Source organism: Rhamphochromis longiceps, linkage group LG5 (genome assembly GCF_057381845.1).
Source record: "Rhamphochromis longiceps isolate RC_006_pf linkage group LG5, R_longiceps_female_GT1.1, whole genome shotgun sequence".
In the NCBI taxonomy this organism is placed as follows: domain Eukaryota; kingdom Metazoa; phylum Chordata; class Actinopteri; order Cichliformes; family Cichlidae; genus Rhamphochromis; species Rhamphochromis longiceps.
Window position 1 is genome coordinate 34421772 of NC_140561.1, and position 23048 is coordinate 34444819.

The 23048-nt window shown below is 38.2% G+C and overlaps 3 protein-coding genes across 11 annotated transcripts in view; 2 read left to right on the top strand and 1 right to left on the bottom strand.

Moving 5' to 3' along the window:
- The window catches only part of nav1b (neuron navigator 1b), an 87122-nt gene extending 70943 nt beyond the window's left edge, over positions 1-16179 (bottom strand). For 3 of the 7 annotated variants that reach the window (XM_085407341.1, XM_085407340.1, XM_085407334.1), the window contains exons 1-2: positions 15905-16178; positions 15023-15109 (exon numbers count right to left, since the gene is read on the bottom strand). The gene's annotated coding sequence lies outside the window, so the exon portion shown is untranslated. Of the gene's footprint in view, positions 1-2812; positions 2954-15022; positions 15122-15904 lie in introns of those variants that run through there. The other 4 variants (XM_085407342.1, XM_085407336.1, XM_085407337.1 and 1 more) reach the window with 4 other exon arrangements.
- csrp1b (cysteine and glycine-rich protein 1b) lies at positions 5315-14002 on the top strand. 3 transcript variants are annotated; one of them, XR_014911786.1, is made up of 7 exons: positions 5315-5387; positions 6246-6355; positions 6807-6973; positions 7202-7366; positions 7460-7553; positions 8393-12728; positions 13970-14002. XR_014911786.1 is itself a non-coding variant. In XM_085407346.1 (6 exons), the coding sequence occupies exons 2-6, from the start codon at positions 6247-6249 to the stop codon at positions 8467-8469; spliced, it is 579 nt and encodes a 192-aa protein (XP_085263472.1). In that variant the 5' UTR covers positions 5315-5387; position 6246; the 3' UTR covers positions 8470-12569. The 3 variants fall into 3 exon arrangements, 2 of the variants coding, with proteins under 2 accessions (XP_085263472.1, XP_085263473.1); XM_085407346.1 differs by lacking the exon at positions 13970-14002 and having other exon boundaries at positions 6807-6975; positions 7237-7366; positions 8393-12569; XM_085407347.1 differs by lacking the exons at positions 5315-5387; positions 6246-6355; positions 13970-14002 and adding an exon at positions 6608-6701 and having other exon boundaries at positions 8393-12569.
- LOC146670433 (troponin I, slow skeletal muscle-like) lies at positions 14218-15648 on the top strand. Its single transcript, XM_085407349.1, has 5 exons — positions 14218-14354; positions 14445-14576; positions 14708-14797; positions 14966-15142; positions 15352-15648. Exons 1-5 carry the CDS (start codon positions 14346-14348, stop codon positions 15454-15456), a joined length of 513 nt encoding a protein of 170 aa, XP_085263475.1. The 5' UTR covers positions 14218-14345; the 3' UTR covers positions 15457-15648.
- Positions 16180-23048: the final 6869 nt, after the last annotated feature.

Below are 23048 nucleotides of genomic sequence, written 5' to 3' on the forward strand. Positions count from 1 at the left end.
TGATAGAAATCTCTCCACAGGACACTGCTGTTAAAGGACTGTGTGTGCCGATTCCTCGCATGCTCAACAAATACTACATCAAAATGCACTTATGGTAGTAGAATCATTCAACTGAGATGTTTAGAGAGAACAGGAAATAAAAAGCTAGTATTAACGAAATGATTTCAAGTCCAGTTTAATTCAAAATAATTTAACAGGTAGCATATTTCTTGCTAGTCTATTTTTATTATAACGGATTATTAAACGGACATTGTTTTCTCTATTTATTAAGCAAGAAACCCAAACTTACCTATAATTGACGCTGACAAAACTTAATGAAATGCTAACAAGCTCAGAACATGTGGATGCTGAGTGATGAGCAATATCTCCAGACCTCCATCAGTCCATCCTCGTTGCAGCCCATGTGCTCAAAGTCCTGTGGAAGTCTACTGTCCGGTATGCAAATACCCAGAACACCAAAGAAGCAGCTTCCAGCTCTGAAGCATCTCAGCCTCTGTCCGATGCCTGGATCAAAGTGGGACTGCTCTCTTCCTGCTTGCATAACAATACTCTAGACACATCCTCAGCTGCTGCTGGTGCCTGTGGATGGGACTACTTAGCTACCAGGCGATCTCTCTCTGACTTGCAAATGGACCTGGCACCGTTCCAGTCCAAGTCTTTCTGAACAAAAGTGCTGAGCTTAAACTGGGTCATATACCTGGTGAAACACTCATAAAACAGCCTCATATTCTGCACTTAGTAATCTCTGGCGCTTTCTGTCACTGCATAGCTTGGCGGGTTGCGTATGCATCTTTTCTGCCTGGCGCTCAATGTCCTGAGTCACAGCTAGAGCCAGTGAACTGGACTAATTTGAATTGTCAATGCATGTTTGTAGTTGGCTGCCTACGGGGCACAGGCAGCACGACCCCTACTGAGAATCTGGGCCAAAGGAAGCCGGCTCAGAGGTATCAGCTCAGGAAAAAAAAAGAATGACAGGAGGAGCGATGATATGGTGACAGCATGGGTTCACACATTTTTTTCCTCATAATATTTAAGGCTGGGATTACAAACTGTGACTAAGACACCCCTCTCTGTGTGGTACAACCAAATATTAGAAAGCGAGTCATATGATCAGCTTACAAGGTTGAATATGTGCAGGCTAAGGACATGTAGTGGAATATAACTAAAATTAACCTGTCCTGAAAGCAATGAAACTACACACTTCAAACGGGTGTGAAGACAGAGGGCAATGAGTGATTTGATGGTGGGGTACGCCATAATTCTCGCACATTTGAGAAAATTGCCTGCCCTTGAAGTTAAATCGCTCTGCAGGATGACTTAAGTTCACAAGGGGAGATTATAGACTGTGGCAGTTTAGAAATTAGACCCCTATGTCCTCTGTGTCTGAGTCTTAAACAGGAGATAAGTGAGGATTACAGTCAAAGATGTGCACTGGCTGGACGCAGAAATTTTCAGAAAACTGTAATTAATCCTCACGCTGCACAGATACTCCACACGTTTGCTGTCTGACCTTGAGAGATGCAAATTACTATCTACATTATAAGATCCCTCGCACAGGGCTGAACATAGTCACAGCTTAATTAAAGGTGGCAAGATAAACAATCAGTAGTATTACAAGCAGGTACAAACATCTCAAGTGAACTGCAATGATAAAAAAAAGTCCTTCATCGTCTTATTAACTGTGCACTTCACACTCTGATGCTTGCATGTGCTGCGTCAGATAATAAGCCTTGTCACCTTTTGCATCAGCACACAGCACATATAACACAGACAGAAAAACGGGTGTGTCTCAAACATAAGCTCTGCCCATATGTGACCTCTGCTGGCTAATTCGTGTAGCTACGTCTCTACGCCTCTCATTATGGCCACAGTGCGTGCTGCAAAGCAGGACTTTGCAATGGATTCAGTAAAACATCAAACTGCTGCTCCCTGAATCAGAGAGGATTGTTCAGTGCTGAAATACTGCCAAAAATCCCTCTAAACACAATTATCTCATTCCCACCCCACCCTAAATGCATCCAAGGTTTTTGCTGAACAAATCACGGTTATATTTTTCCATCCTAATCTGCTCTAATGACATTAGACAAAACATTGCAAACACTTTTGGTTACTTGTGTTTGAAAAGCTATTTTTGCTTTCTCACACAAAATAATAGAGATTCAGAATGGAGGGAGAACAGGTTTACTGCTAAAAAGTTCAAATTCAATACACTTTTCAATGTGCCGAAAAGGGCGCCTAGTGCAACCAATGACTTGTGCATCAGTCTGATCCTTAAATGCAATATTTAAGGAAGTTAATCAGAAAATTACTAAACAATATTGTTTATTATTTCCTTTTCTTTTTTTAATGTCTTTTTCCTTTTTCTCTGTTTGATTAAATGGTGTGGAAAAGGTCAGCAAAAAGTAAAAACTTGCCATAAAAATTTATAAAGGTGAAGGTAACATATTAAAGCGCTTGTTTAAACTAAAGATATAAGGTGAAATAAAACCAGAAAGTACTCTCATTAGAGAAGCTCAGCTGTGTAAATTTGGGGCATTTTGCTTCTAAAATGACAGATTACTTTTATAGATTCCTCAACTAAACAGTTTAATCTTAAGTAGTGAAATGAAAACAAACACAAAAACAACCAGTGAAAAATTGGAAAAAATTAGGCTACATGAGGTTGTTTTGGCAGAAGTAACACATGACAACATGAACCAAACTATGAATATCAATCAGTTGAATACGAAACACTGCTGTGTATCCAGCCAAACACACCAACACAACACAAACACATTCTCAGTGTGAAGTCAGCTCACCTCTTCCTCCTCACCTGATAACTGGCAAAGCTTCTCCAAGAAATGTTGCCAAAAGCAAGATCATTAGCAAAGAAGTGCTGGATTTAAGTCAGGTGTTTTGTTTTGTTTTTAAAATAGGACCAAATTCCTCCATGAGACTTCAAGAGCAATCACTGCTCCTCCACACACTGATGGATGGACCACAGCCCAGCTCCGTCACTGCCTCTTATCATGCTTTCCCTCTCAGTCTGTGCTCTTCCTCTGGATTAATCCATTGAGTAGCTGTCACTCCACCCCTCTCTTCCTCTTGTTTCCCTCTCTGTCATGAGCCTAATCACATGTACACATACTCTACAACTAGCCAAGGCGGATGTCCACAGAGCAGAAACAGAGGGCTAGTGTTAGCCAATGGCAGGCTATAAATAGGCTTCTTGAGTTCATCATTGTCTCTTCGTATGATGGTGAAGAGCCTGGAGGGCTTAGAGGGAGGGAGAAAGGCACAGCATCACTATCTGCTGGCTTTTACTTCTCTCCTTGCATCGGCTGTAATCTCCATATCGGTTTCACTTCTCCTTATCTGTCTCTTTCATAGGGAGATATCTGAACCTAGCATCAATCATGTTTACGAATAAACGAATGAATGAAAAATAATCCAAAATACAAGAAACTGTGACTCTGTGTTATGATTTACTGAACAGTGGGATGATTTATATCATACCATGCATCAATCTCTTCCGTCTGAAAGGTCATGCGTGCATTTTTTTTTTTCCACCAAGAAGGGGAATGCCTTCTACAATTATTGAGTGTCATAGTGCACAAGATCAGCAGCAAAATGTCGGCAATTGTTCTTAAAGCAGAAGCAGGTAAATGCACATGCCACAATAAGCAAAGCTGCTAGTCTGCCTTAATAGACGTACAGACATGTTTAGCTTCAGTTCTTTTTCACATAATGTCTGTTGCTTTTATGAAATTTTATATTTCAACAAACAACAAACTGTAAGCGTTATTATTGTGGGAGCATTTAGGAACCACAGCAAAGTGGGGATTCCAAGTTCTGAGACGCATAGTGCATAAAAGTCTCCAACGCTCTGCTGACTCAACAGCAGAATTCTAAACCTCCTCTGGCATTAACATCAGCACAAAAACTGTGCACCAGTAGCTTCATGGCCAAGGAGCTCCTGTAGGTGTAATGTGTCAGTGGCCCAGTACTTTTGTCCATATAGTGTACATGTGAACTAAATGCAACTCGAGAGAAATATCTAAACTACTGCCCACAAAGTTGCATCAATCACTTAAACTCAATGATGTCTTTGAAGAAATTACTGAAGGAAAACGAACGTTGCATCTCTTTAGTAAAACACCTTGTAAGGAAACAGTACAAACCTTATCCTTTATTCATGCTTATCTGAAAGAAGGAATGTGTGCAAGCACTACAAAAACTGGGATGTGCACATTTCCCATTTAAACAAACACAAATGACTTTCTCCCTGAAGAATAATAGTAATGCTCTCATCTAAAGTCAGAACCAAAACAATCAAAGCTGCTCTCAGCTACAACATGGCAGACAAATGGATTTCATTTTTTTTATTTAAAAAAAAAAAAAAAAAAAAGGTTCATAAATATTTCTAATGGGTTTCTTTATTCCTGCCAAATCACACAGCTAAATGAAAAGTTCTGCTGCTCTTTTGTGCCATTTAATTGTTGGTTTCTCTAGTGCAATCTTACTTCTATGGTTACAAAGAAGGTAAACCTAAAACATATATTTTTTGTCACTGGGACTTGTGGAGGATGTACTTTATATCTTGCTTAGTTTTCTCAGAATTTTATTCAGTCTTTTTATATTCTAATGATTTTCTTTGCTTATGTAACGTACTTCGAAATACATTGTTTGAAAAATAAAAGCATTTCCATTGCCCTGCCTTTCTTCCTCTTGTTCTTCTTTCAGGTGCTCCCTTTAGGGGTCAACAACAGCTCATCTGCTTCCATCTCACTCTATCCTCAGGACCATCTTCTGTCACACCACCCCTCTGCATTTCCTCCATCACCACATTCATCCTTCTATGAGGTCTTAATCATTCTCTCTTGCCTGGCAGCTCCATATTCAACATCCTTTACCCATAATACCTACTATTCCTCCTCTGCACATGTGCAAACAATATAAGCCCTGTCTCTCTGTTGCTTTGACCATGTGTGTGTGTGTTTAAAAATAAGTCATTAAATGATGTTTATCTAATATTTACATCAGTTTTCAATTCTCAAAGCTCTCAAAATTCAACCTTTTACCTCTTCTTACCACTTGGGACAACGAGTGTGCAAACTTACAAGTTGCAGACATTTAGTAATTTGATTCAAGAACACAATATAAAACACATGCCACGACAGTGAATCTTCATTCCTTCTCTCTCCCATCTCTCGATAACTACTCATTATCTTCCTCCTCCTCTTCCTCCCTGCATCTCTCTCCCTCCGTGTCTTTTTGTCACAGCTCCTCCCTCACTTCAACATGGGCCTCCCTCTGTTTCTCTGCTAACAAGTGTCTCTTCTCAGCTCAGCTGTCTCACTGTTTCATCAAACACCCACTGAGAGGAGCGTCGCTTTGACTTGTTACGGGTAAGATAAATCTGAATAATTTTTTATATCTCAGCACTTAATCATACAATTTCACGCTGCAGCACAAATTTGTCTTTACTTTGTGCAAGCAATAAATGCACGATGGAAGTTTTACTTGAAATTGAAATGTTTTGGGGTTTTTTGTTTTTGTTTTTTTAAATTGGGAGTAAATATAATAACGTAAAAGAAGCACTGTAGACATACAATTTAGAAATAGTCAAGAGGCTTTTCCTGAGCATCAGTAGCACTGGCATCCAATAAGAAATAACTGCTGTTTAATATCTAAAAATACCTTCAAACAAACTTTCATTTTTTGAGACAATTTTATGTGTGATTAGAAATAATTAACTATACATAAAAAAAAAACAATGTTGGATCATCAAAAGTTGTTAACAATGCTGTTGTGACTACAAAACAAATTAAAAGTAGATTATTTGATTTCTCTGTGTATGATAGCACGAGCCAGGCATATCTGAAATGTCACATAGTGTGTTTGCCATTAAAATGCTTTGAATTTTTGAAACCCAGAGCGATATTGATGTGGTGTTTATACAGAGCCTCACGTCATTTTATCTGAGTAAGCTGGTTTAGTGCTATCTAAAAAATGCAAGATACTTTGCATTTTACAATAAGGTCTGAACAGCCCTTCTGTTATCCACTCAACCCAGCAGGCTTAAACTGGAAAACAGAAGAAAGAGCAATATATCAGAGAAAACTGGTGCTTCTCCTTTTATAGGAATTGTTGTATCTAGCCTCAAGTGCTGCAGAAGGCCTCTGTCTACTGACCAAGAATGATCTGAACATTATATATACAATGGATGAGAAATATACATAAGCAGCTCTCCTGTGTGTTTGCAGAATGCCTTTAGGGGGAGGAAATAAGTGTGGCTGCTGCCAGAAACCTGTCTACTTTGCTGAGGAAGTGCAGTGTGAGGGAAAGAGCTGGCATAAATCCTGTTTTCTGTGCAGTAAGTATTGAGAACTTAAGGTAATCCGAATCATTTGATCAACAACTTCTTTAAATCATAAGAAGTGCCCGGCGGGAATGCAGAGTATTTGGCATCACAGGAGTAAAGTGAGCATCCACAGCTTTTCACTAAGACATCTCAGTCCTTATTTGGATCCACTGCAAACATGTGACAAATACTTGGGCTTCCTTTTATGGCGAAGGAAGGTACACACACTCAGTCTCAAACACTGAGCAGTATTTATCTGAGACTGCCACTGTGGTGTACACCATTCCCTTCTGTCACACAGACTTTGTGGGTATGCCACAGCTAAACATCTGTTTTTAAAAAAAAATGGCGGCTTGTGGTGGGTGACTGCTTTTGAAAGATAAGCTCGTGCTGTAGATGCTTGAGAACTAACGAAAGAAAACTATGTGTATATTTGTTTTTCTCCCTTTATCTCTGTTTTAAGTGGTGTGTAAGAAAAACTTGGACAGCACAACTGTGGCTGTTCATGTGGATGAGATCTACTGCAAATCCTGCTATGGCAAGAAATATGGGCCAAAAGGCTATGGCTACGGAGGTGGAGCTGGCACGCTGAGTATGGATACAGGAGAGGGTCTTGGAATCAAGCCTGAAGTGTGAGAAAAACAACTTCCTCCTTTCTTTAACTGCTGAAACATTCAGATATATAACAAAGAACTCTATAATCAAAACAAAGAATAATATTTTATGTATGTTTGATTTACCACATGATATAATAAAACACACCAAACCTCTTCAGGTTCTGTATTTAAAGCTTAAATGACAGATGAGTACGAGGAAAGAAATACATTGATTTTTTTTTTCTTAATTCCATATGAAAAGCTTCCCCCCCCTCCCTCTTTCTCTTCTAATGGCAGGCAAGCTCCTCATCACCCCACAAATAACCCCAACTCCTCCAAGTTTGCCCAGAAAGCAGGAGGCTCAGATGTGTGTCCACGCTGTGGGAAAACAGTGTATGCAGCAGAGAAGGTTATTGGGGGAGGCAATGTAAGAAAGAGAAAAGCTGCAGTCTCAATGTGCAGTCTTGTTTCAAAATAAAAGTAGATGACGATTTAAAACATTTCTTCCATGTCTCTTCAGTCATGGCATAAGAGCTGTTTTCGCTGTGCCAAATGTGGAAAAGGACTGGAGTCCACAACCCTTGCTGATAGAGATGGGGAGATCTACTGTAAAGGTTTGTGTATAAAAGTATTATCTAAAAGACAAAAATATCCCCGGGTTCAAACTGATTAAATATAGAAAATGCCATTTTTTCTTGTGTAATAAGTGTATAGTACATTTATATTATATTACCATATTTTAATTACCAAATAAAGACATAAACTGACATGTCCGTTTATAACTGACAAAATAATAAAGCATATTAAACACTTCCCATCTGTCTGTTCAAAGTCACTCAACTGAGTAAAAAGACAAAATAACATTGAAAATCACTATGATATCTCTGGTATGTTTGAGTTGAACTGCATGTCCACTGCCAAATTACTTGAGACAGATGCTCAAATGGCAGCAGCTCTGACACATTGACCAAGATTTCATTAAATTTATGCATTCATTTTTTTTTTTTTTTTTTTTTTTTTTTTTAAATTAACACCAATTCTAATGACAGGCCTAATTGATTTTACGACTGTAAGGCCAATCCAATATTCAATGATCAATGAGGCCAATCCAACACTTTGTGCGATATTCATTAATAACAGGAACATTTCAGTAGACAATTAAGAATATGTTTTCCCACACATTCCTTCCGTCTTCCATCAGAAAGCACTAACACGTTTATGCATTGCAAAATGGTCCACTATAGGCCTTTCTCAGTTCTAAAAAAAACGTCTAAGTGCATTCGTAGTAAACCCTTGACAAACAGCAATAAAATTATAATTTCCCAGTATATAGTTAATATTTTATATGCTTAAATGTTGATATCCTTATCAAGCTCATAATTCCAGCATTAGTTCTATATTCTATATACAAATTATGCACAGGATTTCTCATTCATTTTAATTTCCTTTACAGGTTGCTATGCAAAGAACTTTGGTCCAAAGGGTTTTGGCTTTGGTCAGGGTGCAGGCGCTCTTGCTCATTCCCAGTAAAGCCTGAAGCCTTAGCTCACCTGGGACTGACATCTGGTGGGCTCCGATATCACAGCTTCTGGGATCTCTCAGTCAACATGAAGCTTATTTCACTTTGCCCTTTCACTTTAGCTACAGGCAATGAAAAATGAAAGAAGCACACATCAGCAGCTCTTTGAAAATATTCACCAAGCAAAGTCTGCTCCTTACTTGATGTTGCATTAGACTCCAGTGTATACAACCCCAAGTCCAAAAAAAGTTGGGATGTGTACGTGTTATAAATAAAGATGGACAGAAGTGATTTGCAAATCTCATAAATCTATATTTTATTCACAATGGAACACAGAAAAGGCATTACATGCTTAAAATGAGGTATTTTACTTTTTCATTTTGAATTTGCTGGCAGCAGCATCGTTCAAATAATTTGGGATCACGACAGCAAAGGAAGTGCAAACCTAAGACTAAAAAACACAAAGCAGTAGGAACAGAAATTCAACAATCTGGAAAACACTGCATCCACAAATTGATGATCAGCATTCTGAAATTTTACCAGAAAGTAATATACCATCATCAAAAGATTGAGAGAATCTGAAGAAATCTGTGTCCAAGGGACAAAAATGAAAATCAGTACTGGAATCATGTGATCATCAGTAAACTCATCGGGACGACATTAAAAACATAACGGTCATAGATATTGCCTGCATGTACTCAGGAACACCTCTAGAAACCATCGTCTCTCAACACAGTTCACTGTGTCATCCACAAATGCAGGTTAAACCTCTATTATCCAAAGAAGTGCAAATACAGAGGTTACAGAAACAAGTTCCAGACTTGTATGGACCGTTAAAGGAAGACGAGTTGGTACACCGTGGTAAACACGGCCCTGTCACAACTTGCTTGGGACAAGGCTGTGACATGTTTTTGCTGTCAGATTCAAAATGACCACATTTTATTTTAAATTTGTACATTTTCTCAGTTTACACATTTGCTATGTTTTTTATTTTCTGTTGTGAATAAAATGTGAGTTTGAGATTTGCAAATCATTGCATTCTATTTACCTGATTACATTTGCTACATTGACATAAGTGTAGCAAACACATCTACAAATGTTACACTGACATCTAATTCGTGTGCACTCACTGAGTAGTTAACAATTTGGCTTAAACAGCACTAGAACATGTACACAAAAGCAACTTGGCTTATCGAGTGCTAAATTTAAATAACATCTAAAAATAATAGACAACAAGAACAAAAGAAGAAATTATACACTGACAACTGTGAGAAAACAGTCTTAAATCATGCCTCAGTTACATTGGTGCTGAAGCTTTTCTTACTGCCGAATGTTATAATTAATATCTTAAGAAATGCATTTCTTGCTCTAACACAAAATAAATTTAATGGCAAAAGCAAACAGTAAGTTTGAAAGTTTTCCTTACTTGTCGTAGTGCAAAGTTTTTCATTGTTGTTTTTTTATCTGCTACTCAGATCTGATTAAATCAGCATGCATGTTTATGTGATCTCAAGTGTGCTTGACAATCTTTCTAAATGATTATCTAACTTAACAACATGCCAGTTGTTGTGGTGAACAACAGAGCCATAGTATTCAGCCCCATCTCTGGCTGCACCGAGGAGTTGGCACACTGGCCAAAGCGCTATGCAGCTGTGGTGGTGGTATTTGTACCACCACCACAGATGTGTGAGTCACATCGGCAACAAAACTACAGCAGAAAGTCACGCAAACATCAAGTGTTACAGGGAAAAGCGCAACTCTTTCATTTTGTTGATATGCTTACATAAATATGCACTAGTCACCAGAATGTTATGGCTAATATTGTGTAGGCGATCCAGTTGCAGCTGAGGGTTTCCTGTGGTGTCTGCTATGGACTGAACTTATTCTCTCCTTCATTCTTTCTTGGCAGTCTGGTGGCAGTTGCAGTCCTGTTTCTTAAAACCAGTGTTTTGTTATGTGTTGTTTGGGAGTGCCATTGCCGTAGGGATTTGTGCCATTTTGGAACAATGTTTATGTGGGTGGTAACATACAGATAAGAGTCAGTACTCAAGCTTTTTGAATCGACAGCATTATCAATCACACATCCCTCGTCTGTGATTTTAATGGTGCAGCAGTTTGTGTTAAATAGGAAAACCCCACAGATCCCCTTAAGCCAGTTTCTGTAGAAAGCAACAGAGTAGCACTCCATCACAATAAGATGCATTTTTCAATTATCAATAGGTCCGTCTTTAAATTTCTCCATATATTGACGTAATGTTGGTGTACTTGTTATACACTACCATATCACATTAAAAATCCAAGAGCAAAGAAGGGAATATGCCATCATGTGACCACTCAGTGACAGGGCACTCAGTTCTATGTCATATCAGACTTTACAGAACAAGTACTGGCAGTTTATCCACATACACAGTAATAAAACCTGAATCATTCGGTTGACATTTTAAAGTTTTTTGTCTTAGAAAAAAACAAAAAAAAAACAACAAAAAAAACAAAACCCAGAAAACACCCAGAGACTAGTGCAATGTACACCACATAATCCCTTTTCATCTGTATTTATCCTTCCTGCTTCCTGGAAACAGTGCTACAAACACTCACAGGACTGCCGATTCTGCCATATATGCTGTGGAATCAGAATCAGCTGCCATGAGCTAGGAGGGCAACTCAAATCAGATGCAGGGATTGAGTCCTGACTTAGTGAGAGCAAAAGATTATTTCCTGCATAGTCCATTTCACATCCTTGCTTCAAAAATAATAAATAAATAATAATAAGACACAGCTTGAATTATAACTGAAAGAGTACAAACACATTGTACTCTTGCTATAGTTTTGAAAAACTAAATGTTTTCCCAGCTTTCAGTCATCACTGGGTGACAGGCCTGGGCTGTCCCAAGTCCCAGTCTTGCCTTTTGATCTGCCCCTTTATAAAAGCAACACATCAAACAAATACAACCATCAATTTAAGAGTCTTCTGATTAAAGATGACTGTTTGTGTCCCATACTTGACAGAGCTTCAACATAGTTACTTTGTCAAATAACTGTTTGTGTTCCAGCAGTCAGGATGTCCACTGGACAGGCGCGTAGCCATTTGACTGACTATACTGCAAACTCATGGCAACCACCCTCTATCCTTTCTGGCTGCTGCAGTTTCTGATATTGACAGCATATATGGAAACAATATAGTGCCCCACTTCTGGTCACATGCGACCAACAGGTGGTGCCCGTTATCCAGCAGATCTAGGCTTTAGCAAATTTACAGCCACATGTTTTAGGCTCTGTGGATGGTTATATCCGGCTCTCTGTGTGAACTCTAGATCAAAGCTGCTGTATCAAATTAGGACTTTGTTAGGCTATTATGTACATGACTGACTTTCAAACTGGACTTTCATGTTTGTTGTACTAAGTGGAGAGTATGTCGGTAACACAAACATCGCCCAGACACAAATAATTTCATGGATTACTTTAAGGACTTACTGTCCTTGTGAGTGTAAACTGAGCACACAAATGTGTGTTCACAAAGACAGCCATATTCATCTGTGTTTTTATTTTGCTTGGAGCACACAAACCCCCAAATGCAAAGCATGCACACAATTGCAGACCGAGACCCAGTATCAAAGAGTGGCAGCATCACACGGTGTTGCAATTTGTCTATGTTTAGTTGTGAGGCCGTGGCCAAATGAACACTGGAAACTGCATTCCTGTCTTAAAACCAAGGGCTTAATGTTGTCTGCAGCCATTATCCTAATCAGACCAATGGGGCCCTTCAGTCTCAAAGGGGACATGGCAAGTCTCCAGTATCTCTTTCAACAGCCACAGAAAACCTCAGAAAATCATCTGTACTAACAAGACAGACTGTAGGCTGCTTTATAGTTGATTTAACTGAGGTGATGAGGAGGTATACACAAAACTCTGACCAAATGTCAGAAGAAAACAATAACTGATCCCGCCTAGAATTTTAAATAATTTACTTTTGTAAAAACAGACTAAAGATGAAAAAATTATTCAGAATGATGTTGTTTATGCCACTTTGCCACACATTAAAGTTCACACATATTATTATGAAGAATAGAAAAGCGGTGATCTGTCAACACAACACAAGCAGCACAGGCACGATTATCTTGAGACCACCCCCTCTTATGGTGTGTGTGTGTTTTTCTATTTAAGTCTTATTGTGATAGAGAGGAGGGCCAAAAGGGAGCTGGAGATAAATGTTTCACTGTTCTTCTCTCCATCACTTCGTCTTTGTCTGCATCCACAACATCAGCAAAGAAAGGTAATGGCATAGTCTTCCTGCTACACAGAATACTAGCCAGTGTAGTTTTCCCTGTTCTTTTTCACTTTGTAATATATTAATTTTCAATATATAATTTTATTACCAATATATAAACTGCTGGTATTTAAGAAAAGATCAAATAATATTTTTTTTCCAGATAATACTTTGGTCTATTTCAGCAAATAGCAAAAAGTAATAATAATTTAAAAAAAAAAACAAAAAAAAAAACCGACATGTATTACAGGTTACCTGAACCGAAGGTGACAACTCCTTTTTTTGGTTGAGTTTGATCAGTAGTCTGACATTCAAAGATTTAAAGTTCAATTACCTACAGGAAGAAAAGCAAATCATGATAGTTCTTTTCTTGTGCAAGAATTTAAAATTGTTTTTCATAAACCATAAAAATAACAAATATGTCAAACAGTAAATAACCTGAATAGCAGGAAATGTATTGCTCTTTTTAAAGCATTACAACAAAGCACTCCCAGTTGTTGATCTGCTAACACTGTTCAGTAGCTCAATAGAAACCTGTAATCCGCAACTAGATTCAGTTCACTCCCTTAAGCAAGAAAAGGCCAAACTGCTTACTTCAAGACAATAAATTATGAAGGGTGTCTGCTTGTTTTGTCTAATGTGGCTATAAGCTAAATATCTGCATGGCTATAAATTAAAACAACAAAGTACTGTAACACAATATGTTACACCATCGATGGAGAAAAAAGAATATATGTGTCATATAACTTGGTGAACATCAGTCATGCAGTTTAAGTCTGGGATGTTCTAAGATTTATAGAGCCAGTCTATATTTGTGTCTTGATGCTACAAAGCAGTGAGGGGGAAAGTGGGAAATAAATGCTATCAGGAGTGGCTGCCATGTCGAGGGCCTGGCATGCTTTTCCATGTCTGCCATCACTTCCCTTTCATTGTTATCAGCACTGAGAGGCAACTAGATGATTTTATCCAGGAGGCTCAATGAGCACAAAGTAACAATGTCTGATAAATTTAATAAAATAAAAAAAACATTGCTAGATAAAGTAAAGTTTTGTCATCCGTTATCAATTTCATGAATAACCGACCTCACTTGTCGTAAAGAATCTGGTATAACAGGCCTTGGGATATCTCTAATGTATACTTTACCGGTAAGTCTTTTAACACTATACCATTGACTCACCCATTGTGTCTTTCAGTGGTTCCCACTGTCAAGCACTTCAAAAACAAAAAGTTTTATTTTTGTCTTCCAGGGGGAATTGAATAGTCAAGATGCCTGAGAAAGCGTAAGTATATTGAGTTTCTATTATTATTTTAATTGCCGATTGAGAGGATCATTTACAAACAGTAAATAGAATTTCCGTAGAAATATAATTTAAACATGGCAGGAGCAGTCAAGAATTACAATGAATTGAATTTCCTGTCATCAATAATAAAGCACTAATGTTGGCCTTCTGTTTCAACCAACAGACCAGAGGTAAGACTGAACTAAATATATTTACACTTACTAATGCTTCAAAAACAGCCACTTCAATCAGCATTACTGTAGACTAATAAAATGCCACAATATGATTAAAGAAACTGTGCTTTTTGCAGAGGAAATCTAAAATCTCAGCCTCTCGCAAGCTCATGCTGAAGGTGAGTAATCTGCAGCATTTGGCACACAATAATATCTCACTCAGAAGGATCGATCAAATAATTACATTTACTTGGTGTATCGTGTTTCAGAGCTTGATGGTAGCCAAGGCCAAGGAGGAACTGGAGCAGGAGATTGTAGAAAAAGACGAGCAAAAGGCAAAGTTTCTGGAGGAAAAAGCTCCTCCAATACGGACCGGTGGCCTCTCCTTAGCAGAGCTACGGGTACCATTTAACATTCATCATCATTTTGTTGCCACCCACAGACTAAAGTTACGTGTGGTTACAGAAATTACACTGTCAAGAACTCAGCTATTCATCTCAGGACATTACGGGGAAATGATCTAACTTTGCAGATATTATGTGAGGAGCTGCATACCAGAATAGATGTGGTGGACGAGGAGCGCTATGATATTGAAGCCAAGGTCTTGCATAACACCAGAGAGGTAAAAAACACAACTGTAGCAAAACTAAAAAAAAAAAAAAAAAAAAAACTAAAATAAATGTATATATCAACATCAAATAGATACATATATATCTGTATGTCACTTTATAATATCTTATTTTGGCTTCAGATAAAAGGTAAGGGGTTTATGTCAAATTATCACCTCTAGATCAAAGACCTGAACATCAAGGTATTGGACTTGCGAGGGAAGTTCAAGAGACCTAACCTGAGAAGGGTGAGGGTCTCTGCTGATGCCATCCTGCGCTCCCTACTGGGCTCTAAACACAAGGTCTCTTTGGATCTGCGAGCTAACCTAAAATCCGTCAAAAAGGAGGACACAGAAAAGGTGAAGTCATGAGAAAGAAAAGTAAAATATACAGACACAGCTACTGACAGGAGATGCTTTGGGCAAAAAAAAGAAATTAATACAGATAATCATTTACTCCCCTTGTGCACAAGATGTGCACATCAGGTCTTCTGCTGATGTTCTCGCCAAGTATGAGTGGCAAACTGTGAAAAATCATATCTCTCATATGTATTCTGTGTGTGCTGCAGGAGAAGACAGTGGAGGTGAGTGACTGGAGGAAGAATGTGGAGGCCATGTCAGGCATGGAGGGCCGCAAGAAAATGTTTGATGCTGCAAAAGGCCAAAACCAGTAAAACAGCTGGCGAACAAACAGCTGGCTAACAAACAGTTGGCTAACAAACAGCTGGCTTTCATCTAATCACCATCACTTGCATACCAAAGATTTCTGAGCACAAAGCATAAGGGATGCTTGGTGACTTCACATATTCAAGTCGTTTAAATACTCAGTATCTTTCCTCAACACTGAAATAAACAGCATCTCTATTCTCATCGTCCCTGAGTCATCTTGTTTCGAAGAAGTGTTCAGTGATTTCTCTGTTTCTTGTTTATTTGTGTAAGACACAGAAGCATATCCTTTGTAATAAAATAGCTTAAATGAAACTTTACTTCAAAAGCACACAGATTCAGTTCTGTACAGCTGCACACGCGAAACAAAATTACCTGCCAAGAGATAAACGTGCTCAACAGTACAGCAACTGGAAATTTGCAGGCTAAGGAAGCATACAAAGTGCACATACTTACTGTAAGTTTGGTAAGTGAACCAGCAAAGACTAAAACCCTGCGGGAAGAATCAGTCTGCCATGAAGACTCCAGGACAGGAAACTCCAGTTTTAGCTCACTCGAGGATGAGAAACAGAGAAGAATCACAGAAGCAATGGAAAAACACCACTGTCTTAAAAACGCATCTGTCCAACATGACTGGACTTTTTGTGGACGATGAAAACGCCACACGAACCTGGTACTGGAGCTAAACACTGGGCTGGGGACCAGTAGTTTAAATAGACCGCGTCATTGCAGTCTGCGCATGCTCCGTGTAGCCAAAAAAAAAGAAGAAAAAAAGAAAACCACCGCCGTTTATTGAGCAGTGAATTTTGCACATGTCCCTGCATAGGTCAATAGACTAGACACCACGTTGTCATTTGCCGACACTAGCCAAGTGTGCTTGTAAGTTCTGGGACCACACCCATCTCTGAAAATATGTTTATCGACTCGATGTGAAATATATGACGACGTGGATGACTGAGAACCTTCACAGACGAAATACCTTTTTCACGGTATTGCAAATTTCCGTTTAGTCTTGGACAACTTCTAACTAAAATGCCCACCAAGCAAGTTTTCACAAGTCAGAAGAATATAGTCTCCTTTCAGTCTCACTTCTCTCAGAAAGAAGGAATATGTTTCCAAAATGAAAAGCAGAGAAAATTGTTTTCCCCTGCATGCATCAGGAAAAGAAAAGGGGGGTTCATGTGGGTTGTAACCCTCAGGTAATAGGCCTACTTAAAACAGCTGAAGTTGTTGTTGACCCAACCTGTGCACGGAACCTTTCACCTGTAACCTCTTAACCATCATTTTCATGTGAGCTGGTGCACTGAGTGGTGACCAGTGTGTGACAGTCACTTTTCTTTCTTTATATTTCCGACATATAAAGAAACATAATAAACGGTAGTTTCTGCTGTTGGATTGGATCTAATAAGGGGGGAAGTTTGGTATTTTGCTAAATTGCCCCCCATTAGTTACTGATGACCAAGGATGCTCAAAATAATTCCTAAAGATTGCAAACTGGTGCTCTGGTCCATATCAGCAAATGTTGGTTTTACCACACGGTGGCAGTATTTGCTTATGACTTCACTTCAAACAACGAGAATAATTGTGGGTTCGGTAATGAATGCATCGAGTAAACGTTCAGATGAAAAAGCTATCAATTAAGTGAAAGTTGCAGTGATAGCCGGTGGTACAGTAAGAAAAACAAAACGTGCTGGAGTTAAGAGTCTGTGTGTCGTGGAATTAAAGGGAATTTTATAAGTGGAATTACGAGGAATAAACCTAAAGGCTTATCTGTGTTGTTTTAATCGTCGACTCAGGTGCCAGAAAGGCGGGGTTTTTCAGCAATAAAGTCAAGAAGAGAAGGTGTGACTTGACGGCTTTTGATCCATTCCGCTAAACAAATATTTAGAAAGTAATATGACGTCTAAAAGGAGGAAAAACAAGTTTGATTTCAAAAACGAATAAAGCCTAACATGGCTTACGAACATCTGTTTTACATACTATACAGAGGCGATTCTAGGTTCAAACGTAGAGGGGCTCAGCTCTCGATCAGAATGACAGCAGTGCCTTGCAATTAATATTAATGGCATATGCTGTTTGCATATGCAATTACAGTTTTTTTTTTTATTGGTTTGGCGCAGTTTTCACAAGCAATTGGTACATTTTCAAAACTCTTAGTACTTATGTCACAACAGATCATCAAAAGTGCACGTTTTTCAAACATTTCAGCATATTTCCAATTGTGTCAGTATAATACACATAATGACAAAATATCCTTTTCACTACACAAAATAAGTGTTTCATCTAAATAAATGTTTTGTTCACAGTTACTGCCTTTCATAATGTTATCACTATCAAATTTTTGATTTGCACCTCTTATTATTCAGTTTAATACATTTGTCTATCATTTAATTCAACTGATCTTAATGTTTAATGAATCCTTCATTATGTCCATGGATTTTCAACTTGACTGATTGTTGTCTGGTCATTTGTAAGTTACACATTGCTGCAAGAGCAAGAGGTGGTGGTGCTCCTCGACAGAGAGGTGGTCTTCAGAGAAATGTAGGCAGAAGACAACGCACCATCATCTCTAATGAAGTCCGGGCCATCATTGTTGACCATGTGGTTAACAGAGGCTTTACCATGGCTGAGGCTGCCAGGTTGGTACAGCCTAATTTACAAAGGTCAACTTTCAGCTCTATCATCAGAACGTTTCGCCAAGAAAACTGGTATGTCTGCTATAGCAACTTCACTTCTAAAATATAGTACTCTATTGTATAGATGAACAACATGTAATTGTCAGTTTACAGTAATGTAATTTGTAATACTTCAATATTGACAGTATATGATTGTCCTCAGAATTAACAGGAGACAACCTGTTGGTGGTCGCCCACGTGTTTTGACTGACCAGCAGGAGTTGGCTGTGGTGGAAATGGTCAGGGCAAGGAATGACATACGGCTGTCTGAAATCAAACAGGCTATTGAGAACAACAATGACACCTTTGCCAATGTGCCATCAATTAGCCTTCCAACGATTACCCGGCTTTTGAAGAAGCACCAGGTTTCCATGAAACAAATTTACTTGGTTCCTTTTGAGAGGAACAATGTCTGGGTGAAACAACTGTGTTCAGAATATATTCAGGTACAACACTAAACTGGCATGCAATTACTGTAACAGTACTGACAACTATTATTTGTAAAAAAAAACTAACTAAATTATCATTTTAGAGGGTGATGGAGCTGGACACTGCTGTGAATCATCACAAGTATATTTTTGTTGATGAGGCCGGTTTCAATCTGGCAAAAACTAGACGCAGAGGACGTAACCTTATTGGACAAAGGGCTACCATCCAAGTCCCTGGACAACGTGGAGGAAACATCTCAATGGGTGCAGCTATATCTGAAGATGGTGTGGTAGGCTGTAGACCAGTTCTAGGGTCATACAACACTGAACACCTGATAGTTTTTTTTTTTTTTTAAATGAACTGGAGCAGGCCTGTCAGGGAGAAGACATTGTCTATGTTGTTGTGTGGGACAATGTCAGCTTCCACCATGCACAGCTGGTTCAGGAATGGTTTCAAACACATCCTCGCTTCATGACACTCTATCTTCCACCATATTCCCCTTTCCTCAACCCAATTGAGGAATTCTTCTCTACATGGAGGTGGAAGGTGTATGATCGCCATCCCCATGAGCATGTCTCCCTTCTTCAAGCCATGTGTGAAGCTTGTGGTGATATAACTGCTGAGCAATGTCAAGCCTGGATTCGTCATGCCAGGAGATTTTTCCCACGGTGCCTGAACAACGAAGACATGCATTGTGATGTTGATGATGGCCCAATGTTAATAACCGGCTTGATTAATTGTGTAAAAGTGATAAAAATAAAATAAAAAATATATTGTGCTTATGTAAATGACTTGTTGTTTTTTCTCCCTTTTTCGTGTGTGTATATGTGTATATGTGTGTGTATATATGTATATATTATATATATATATATATGTATATATTATATATATATGTATGTGTTGTTTTTTTTTTTTTTGGTTATGCCTGAACATAAGTGTAATATTTGCTGTGTAAAGTTTTACAGTTCAGTTACACTCATTCATCACCAAGGACAATTTGAAACGCTTACCTTGTATTATTTGCTCCTGAATGAAATGATTGGTAAAAGTACTACGTTGAAAAAAGATCTTACTGTTTTGTTTGGGTGAGTAAAGCAAATGTTCTCAGAATATATCACAATGATCATATGTTCTGCAACAATGATTAAGTGGAATGAAAATTTGTGCAAATACAATGAACTCATGACATCAGATTTGAAAGAATGACTAGTGGTGTTACAAATGTGATCAAATGTGAGTTTTGTACTGAGAGATTTGAAAATGCACACTTTAGTTGTGAAAATAGTACCAAACCAATTAAAAAAAACTGTAACCCTTTTCACATTCCCAAACCTCAGTTCAGTTGGATACACATTACAATGCTGGATGAGCGATTGTAGTGTCTAGGAAGGATTCAGAGTGAATAATCACAGATTACAATCTAATCTTCCAGTTTTCTCTCATTTCTCATCCTTCTTCTTCTTCTTTGGTGCAACCCTATAAATACGCGGTACCCCTTTGGCCTTTCCCCTTTTCTACAATTCCCCTGTGGGAGAAATTGGTGTCATTTCTTTCCCAATATTGTACAACACACATATACTGTATATTTAGCCACCCTGATGTTTCTGATTGTGTTTTTAGTTCAGATATTGCCATCATTGTGCCTCTCTTTGGTAGATACTGTAAATGTGTGGTACGTGTGTGCCACATATGTGTTATAGACACAGTTAATAGCATGAACAGATAATTCTTGCTAGCTTGGAAGTTGTGGTGACTTGAATAACCCTCTTCCCTACTGTTTCCATTTGGTTGCAGGGGCTGGGGTGGGCAAGTTAATGACTTGGAGGTCTTTGTTTCTTTTACCTTTCATTGTCAGACATAACGCAGGAACACACCGGTTACACAGACACTTCACAAGTCACAGCGTTGTCCCTGCATTATCAGAACAGTTTGAACTTTACAGTTTGAACATCTTCTTTCTGCCACAGGAACAAACGTCTTACTTAGTCTATTAATGACAAAGCAACAACGTCTCTGTGTGAGTGCACTATAACATCATGACATCAACAACACTGGACATAAAACTTGTTTTCAACCTGATGTAAACATACACGTTTGGAAAATATAACACTGAAGATAATTCCAGAAAATAATTCTAAAATATGCTATTATTAGTGCTATTAATATAGCTATTTTTAGGGGTGCTCTGATGAAATTTGGGGGTGGTTGAGAACCTATGTACTATAACAATGTTAGAGATCTCTCCACAGAACATATCTTTATTAACATGATAGTGTTGTAACCTGTGGTTTGCATCACGGTTGTATTACATGGAAAGCAGAGGAATAGATGCCTTTACTTTGTAAAAAGAAAACTTTCAAAAAAGAAAAATGAATGATAAAAAAAAAAGGTCAACATCCACCTTTATATTTGTGAGCTTTAGCCTCGTTCTTTATGCGTATGGCAAAATAGTTTTTGAATCAAAGAAAATCAAAATAATGATATGACACGTACAAAATGTGAAAATGTGACCAGCTTTTTTTTGTATGCTTATTTTTTTAGTGGACAAATCCTTAACAAACGTTCATCTCAAATGAGACTGAAACAAGACAGCATGTTATTTACCCTGGTCCACACAGTGCTTATGGGTACACAGGGTTGCATCATTGAGCCTGTTAGGAAATCACATTGACAGTAAATTCCTCGACTAAACTGATTCTGACTCTGTGAATGAGTAACACAAACACAATAATGTGCATGCACACAAAAATACAAAAAAAGTAAAACATAAATATAAAATTATCTGATCTATGATGTCACTCTGTGTAAATAGTTCACATAAAAAAGCAATAAAGAAAGAAAAAGAAAATTATGATAAAATGCCATAATTCATCGGGCATCAGTTTCATATTAGAAACATGTCAAGAGGTTCACTCGGTGCTGTAAAGGAATAGTTTTTACAATTTCCTGTAAAGAGCAATGTTCTTTTTCAGTGGTCCTATATAAGCTCATAGTACTTTTTTTTGACAAGTAAACTATGTGAAGTTATTAATAAATAATGATACATATAGATGAATAGAATATTTGCAAAAAATTTAACTGACTGTACTTTTGACAAGACGTGACTGACATGTGAGAAAACACAGCCAACCTGAAAAGAGTTACGGTGGAGGAGGAACTCCCATTGAATAACCTTTGCAAAGAAAGTTTTGGCTTCAGCTGTCAAGACTAATCTCCTGATTGTGGGGTCAAATACATTACCAAAAACACCGGGAGTATCAAAAGACTTGGCACGGTCATAAATGATGTTGTTGGTAGCATGTTTTTGCATGTAAGGACTGAGGGCAGAGTTTATGATCAAAGACAATAAACACAGGCTGGAGTCTGAAAAAGGGTGTGAATTTTATGTGAGTATTGTTTTTGGTATTCTGCTGTGGGAAAAATGCAGTTACTTCACTGTATAACAAAACTGCAGGCAAACCTTGTAGAAATGTCATACCCATCTTCAGAATCCTAATAGGAAGTGAAAGCAAATATCAGGAGAGCTTGAGCCATGCAAGAATGTATTTGTGTGCAGACAGAAATATTTTTATAAGTATTATAGGTAACCTAACTCATGAGAAACTGAAACCTTCAGAGAGCAATAATCCTGTGCTGTTTGGCGGAGGTTTTACAGAGTAAAAATAGTCAAGGCAAGTCCATAGAGAATACATGTTTTCCCATTCTAGTAGATGTTATCTGCCATCTGTTTGCAGGTATGTGCCCACCCATTGTAGACATGGGCAGCTTGCCGCCATGTGATCCACTACTGGGTTTAAAAGCTTATAGCCCACAGTGAAGGACACAGTATACAATTCCCCATTGAGCCACACTGCACGAGCTGGGTAAGTCTGCATGCTTCTGTTCTGTCTTTTTAAACAATCTAACAAAATCTGTAACTATTTTATACTTTTTTGTTAGATTTTGGGTTTCTCTCAGTCTGTAGAAGCCAAGTTATTAACTTGGCTTCTATGTATATTCGCATTTACAGGAACTGCATCCTAAACATGTCAGACACAGAGGATGCCGAATACGAGTAAGTACTGAATTATTTTCTGTAGAAACAAGATTGACGTTCGCAAAGTTATGCCAGCGCAAATGGAATTAAAAAGTGAAACAAAATAAAATTTTGGTCTGTTTTTTTATTTTTTCAGAGGACAACGTGAGTCATTTTGTCAGTTCTCCTAACCCATGCATGGGCTAGATAAGTTTTTGACTGTTTCTGTTTGCACTCTAGTTTACAAGCTGCAGATTCATGCAGCTGCATGTCTGCATGCATTACATAAATCCAGCTACAGTAGAAATGCCTCACCCATATTTAATTTGCCAAAGTTCATTGCTTTTCGCTGACCTTTGCTCTTTACATTGTGAAAGAGATGAATATATTATTGTTTGTTTATACAAACAATATCTATGACAACAATGCAAAATTTTGCTTTTTTTCTTTTGTCTGCCACTTTGTTGCTTTCCACTCTTCC